The sequence below is a fragment of the Syngnathus floridae genome, chromosome 3, assembly GCF_059516105.1.
Source record: "Syngnathus floridae isolate MCC-2025c chromosome 3, RoL_Sflo_1.0, whole genome shotgun sequence".
Lineage (NCBI taxonomy): Eukaryota > Metazoa > Chordata > Actinopteri > Syngnathiformes > Syngnathidae > Syngnathus > Syngnathus floridae.
Genome location: NC_142415.1, coordinates 9,793,678 through 9,798,863, shown reverse-complemented (window position 1 = coordinate 9,798,863; position 5,186 = coordinate 9,793,678). Strand labels below are relative to the sequence as shown.

The 5,186-nt window shown below is 41.6% G+C and overlaps 1 protein-coding gene across 2 annotated transcripts; it reads right to left on the bottom strand.

Moving 5' to 3' along the window:
- Nucleotides 1–1,655: 1,655 nt before the first annotated feature.
- chst1 (carbohydrate (keratan sulfate Gal-6) sulfotransferase 1) lies at nt 1,656–4,898 on the bottom strand. 2 transcript variants are annotated; one of them, XM_088372053.1, is made up of 3 exons: nt 4,747–4,898; nt 4,521–4,651; nt 1,656–3,340 (listed from the first exon to the last, which is right to left on the bottom strand). In XM_088372053.1, the coding sequence occupies exon 3, from the start codon at nt 3,292–3,294 to the stop codon at nt 2,017–2,019; it is 1,278 nt and encodes a 425-aa protein (XP_088228179.1). In that variant the 5' UTR covers nt 3,295–3,340; nt 4,521–4,651; nt 4,747–4,898; the 3' UTR covers nt 1,656–2,016. The 2 variants fall into 2 exon arrangements, with proteins under 2 accessions (XP_088228179.1, XP_088228178.1); XM_088372052.1 differs by having other exon boundaries at nt 4,521–4,889.
- Between the last annotated feature and the right edge of the window lie 288 nt (nt 4,899–5,186).

Sequence of the window (5,186 nt, the reverse complement as noted above, 5' to 3'; positions counted from 1 at the left end):
TTGTGAGCTGGTGCCTATCCCATCAGTCTTTGGGTATACTCTGAACAAATCGCCAGCCAATCACAGGGCAAACATAGACAACCATTCATACTCACAATCATACTAGGGTGCAATTTGGAGTGCTCAATTAACCTAGCATGCATGTCTTTGGAAAATGAAAGGAAACCAGAGTTAAAAACTTCACACAGGAACGAAGCCATAGCATATTTTAAGTAAATGCAGATCAAAATGATCATGTCATTTTCCTTGATCTAATATACACTGTATTGAAAAAGTACAAGGACAGCCAAAAAAGCAACAGCTCATGAAGGATGTTGTAGTTTACAACATGGTAAAACACAAGCCAGCAAGGTGTTGCTAGGCTGATAAAGGAATGAATCAATGAATGACAAAAAATGGATAAGTCATTTCTCAATTAAGAGCTGAAACAGTGAGTATATTTCGTCAAAGTAGCTAAAGCAATAATCACATAATCCGAGCATTACAAAAAAGTTTAGAAATGAAAAGTGCTCGAAGAACAGTCAGTTATTTTGTAGGTAAAGTCAAGTGAAAACCCTAACGCGAGTGCTGAAGTAAAGGATGAATCCCACGAGAGGGCTGCAGCAAGAAATCGGTGGACGATAGAAAAATAGAGGGAAGAGCACTTGCCTCCAGCCTTGACGCCGAGGAGGATCAAAAGGTTTGTGCTCTGCATCTTAATGGACATTGGGCCACCAATACCGATGAGCATTCATTCACATGGGCTATTTTGTGGGTAAACTATCAGTCATTGTGCCTCGATCAATGGGTGTCATAGAAGCATACTATTCAGTTGTCTGTGATGAAATCACCATGTAAATGAAACTTAAAATTCAGAAAAAAGTTCAACTTAAGATCATTTCTTTACATTGTTGGTGTTCAAGAAAATGAGTGCTATCTTAAGTTCCACACGTTTGATTGTATGGGATGTGATTATTGTGTTAAAATAGAGACTACTGATATTATAGCCTGTGAAGAAAAGTGTTTCTTTTACATTCAATTTTCGGGGCATTTCAATAATAATAATAATAATAATAATAATAATAATATATGTTTCAGATGTTCCATCAGGAAGTTGCACCGTTTGAATGAAGTTTTGAGCTCTTCAAACTTTGACATTTTTTTCCCCGCTCAAAGACTTTCTAAACAACGCGCTTTCGGGGTTAATGCGAGTTCCAAGTTCTGGACCCCAAAGTCTGCGTAAAATCAAGGCTTAACTGTAGAAAGGAGCGATTTATTGGCTATTTATCTGATAAATTGACATTTTACTTCAAACTTCCAGCAAAGGGGACTGAATGTATGAATAACGTGATAATGTGATGGTAACACTGCAAATACAAAATGAAAAATAATTAGATTATACCTCAATTAGAACTAAAAAAAAATCTCGACCGACATCCATGTCAGTAACACCACAATCATCTTGAAAACTCTAAATCTCTAAATTCTAAGTAAATTGAGATTCTAGAATTAGCTTTCATCAGTATGTTTGTCACAGCCGGTCGTAAATTCTCTCATGAAACACTTATGACCTCCTTGGGTGTTTAATGTCTGTTAACCCAGAAACTAGAAATGTTTGCTTATTCTTCTTTCCCAGCACTGTATTTTCTTATTTCATGGATAGAAACACTGAAAAGTTGACTGCAACATTCACTATTTATTGCACAGTTTTCATTCCTTGTAAAAGAAAAAAATGACCCATTCCATTTACACACACATTTTTTGAAGGGCAACATTTCACTTACATACACAAAGTGAATGAAGTCGACGTCATGTTAATGGGAAAACTTAAATGACACGTTTGTAAACTAGCTTGTTTGATTATTTAGTGTTAAGTGTGCTGTTCATAACATCTGGGGATCATCCACAGTCCCTTCGTGCATTCAAATGATCATTTAGTGCAAACTTGATTCAGCAAAATGAAAGCAACACTCAACCGATGAGATGATAAGGCAACAATTATAAATATATAAAAATAGTCACTGGGAGCGATCTCAGTTACAAAAAGGGGACAAAAGTTTTGTCTTGCACCAGTGAGATGGACATATTTTTCAGTTCCTCGACCGATCTCACGATCTTGTATCCGAGTTGGTGGAGAACCTTTTGACACACTGTCTGAGTGTATTCTACCATGTCAAAAGAGAGTTTCAAGCGCCAACTCTCAGCATTAGCAGCGGAGTCTCGTACTGTACCAAATTTGTGTTTCGCTGATGGCTCATTGCTGCCGCGAGTGTTTGCATGTATCCAGTCTTCCACATTTTTATCCATGGGCAGCCCCAGATAGTCATAGATCTCCTTTGTCTTGTGAAGTGGATTTTTGGCCAAATCTTCATAGCGAACCAACATATATTTCCCCTTCAACCAATATGGATGGCCGAGACCGGTTGAGACAGAACTTCGGTAGTCTTCACAGACGACAGTGAGCTGACTCAAGTCAAGATTATAGGGCTTCCGCCCCGTGGCCCTCCATATGCGCCACAGCCGGTATGTATCCCTGAACGTCTCAATCCGGGATGATAGAATACCACGAGGGTCTCTGACAAGTTGGATCACTTTGATATTCAGTCTGGGGTCCTCCAAGAGGGCGCGCAAATCCCCAATCTCTGGCACACGGACAACCTTGATAGCCACATGTCGTTTCTCCCGACAGGCTTCGGTCGCCAAGGTCATGTTGAGAAGTGCACATTTCTTAACGCAGTCCCCCTCTTCCACGTTAACATCAGATGGGCCGAAGGCATCGCATACAGGTTGTTGGCACAACGCTCGGCTCGCGCCGCGGCGGAAAAGCTTGTCGGTTGTGTGGTTCGTCGGAGTCGGTTTGATGTAGCTCTCGAGGAAATATAGATCACAACCGTATAGGCTTCTCAAGAGGTCTCGGCTAGCCCCCAGCATCACGCGGCGGTCTGCTGTGTTGTGGCTGTGGGACAGACGGGGAATGAGTGTGGTCTGGACATGATAAAGAGGTTCAAACAAGTAAAAAACCTCTTGGTGCTGGTTGAGAAGTTGGCCGACAAAGGAGGAGCCACTACGGGTGGTGGCCAAAACCAGGATGTGGGTTTTGCGCGATGCATTGATGTAAAAGAAAGGGTAATCTTCACAGCCTCCTGCGCCCCGTTCAAAGGGAGGTTCGATCTCCTGATCTCCTAGACCGCAGTTCTGTGGGCTGGGCAACGTGCACAACTGGAAAGGCTTGGAAGTGAGTGTACGGATGGCCGTGTACTGGATGGCGATAGAGGCCAAGGCCAGCAGGATCACTGCCTTCCAGGAACATTGCATGGCGGAAGCACTTCATTTAGACTCGGAGATCCATGTCAGGTTCTCCCTGCAGACAAACAATTTACAGGGGAGTAAGAAATTACACTTTTTGTTTGTAATACTTTTAAATGTAGGTAGTTGTAGTTATTTTTTATTCCATTTTATATTACAAACTAGAGAAATGAAGCAGCAGCAGCACTATTTTAACGTTTTAAGGTGTATGATTAAGACTTACAATACTCAACTTTATTTTACGTCCACAGAACAAGTGGCGGTCGAGTATAAAAACAAAAAAATGAAAAATATATTGCAAAAGAATCTTCCTTATATATATATATATTTTTTTTTTTTCCATCGGGATATATATATATATATATATATATATATATCCCGATGGAAAAATAGTGGTCCTCTCAAAATGGTGAGTACTTCTGACTGCTTATATTTGATAAATATATATATATTGATGTGAGCCCTTGCAAAAGGTCAATATTTTTCTATGATTTTGTAAAACAAATGAACAGTTTTAGTAATTGTTATGTAGCCTCAATTTCTGCCAACTCCAACATCCATGCATCATATAGCCTACAATGATGGCCTGAACGAAAAAAAAAAAAAAAAAACTCATGATACCCATAAAAATGAGAGTAAAGCTGGACAAACAATGTCATGTCAAGGGGAGAGGTTGCTGCAAGTGAAAAAAAAAAATCCAAAACAGTGAATCACAAGCGTGTGACTTCGTGCAGGAAGCTTAGATGTGTACAATAAATAAATCCTCTCATCATCCCCTCATCTGACAGCATTACATTTGTCAGGTCCAGCAGAGACTACATTTGGCATCACGGAAAATTCTTGTTAAATTTACATTGCTTTGAAATAATGAAATGAGCTTGCTTTTTCCTTGGACAAATGGAGATAATGGTTAGTCAGTGAGCTTGCATCGCTGATGCCTTCCTTACATCTACATGGGAGCTGATGTAAAACCCAGGGTGAGATTTCCACCACACAAAGCTCACACATAGCCTAATGTAGTGTATGTAGACTGCAGCGAACAGGTTGAGCTTGCTGATGAGCTGATGTGAGATGGAGTCATGCTCGGTAATGCTTCGATAAGGCAGCACTGCACAAACGATTGCATCCCACCCAACCGGCAAGTGTTCAAAAACATTGCGTTGAAATGCGCGTGCAGGCATTCAAATCAGTGACACAACACACGGACAATGACTGTTTTTATTCATTTGGCTCACCTTGTCGGTAGCAGGAGTGTTCTCATGATGCTCCGTGCACGCTGATTCCCCTCAGCGCTCATAAATGTTTCCATATGCGCGCTCCTTTCTCGAGTGGAGGGCTGGCTGATCCTCTCCTCTGATATATCGCTCTGTATCGCTCAAAGCATGCTTCGTCAGAACACTTCGGCCCGGATCATGTAGAGAGAAAAGTGCAGAGAAAAGTGGAGTGGCTGTGGCGTTTTACCGTGCGGTGCGTCGGGCGGAGAGGCAGACCGGGGAGGCAGTCGTCTTCTTTTTTCTTTTAAATAATGCGTGTGTGTGAGGTACACAAGGACTGATTGTCTGGACCACCCAGACCCCTCCTCTTTCCACCTGCCTCTCTCTCTCTCTCTCTCTCTCTCTCTCTCTCTCTCTCTCTCTCTCTCTCTCTCTCTCTCTCTCTCTCTCTCTCTCTCTCTCATATTGCTCTCTCTCTCTCTCTCTCTCTCTCTCTCATTGCTCTCACTACGCCATCACCATCATCTCTCCATCCTCTCCTGCCATATCACAAAATCCCCCTTCCCTTGCTTCGTTTAACCTGTCCAACCATCTATCCATCCATCCATCCATCCAATGACATTTAGCCCACGTCATCTCACCGCAGCCTTTCAAAATCTAGCTGTAAATATTTCATTACTATTGTTA

Excerpts from the sequence above, each read along its gene's own strand:
- chst1 (XM_088372053.1), bottom strand. The coding sequence starts at position 3,294 with ATGCAATGTTCCTGGAAGGCAGTGATCCTGCTGGCCTTGGCCTCTATC.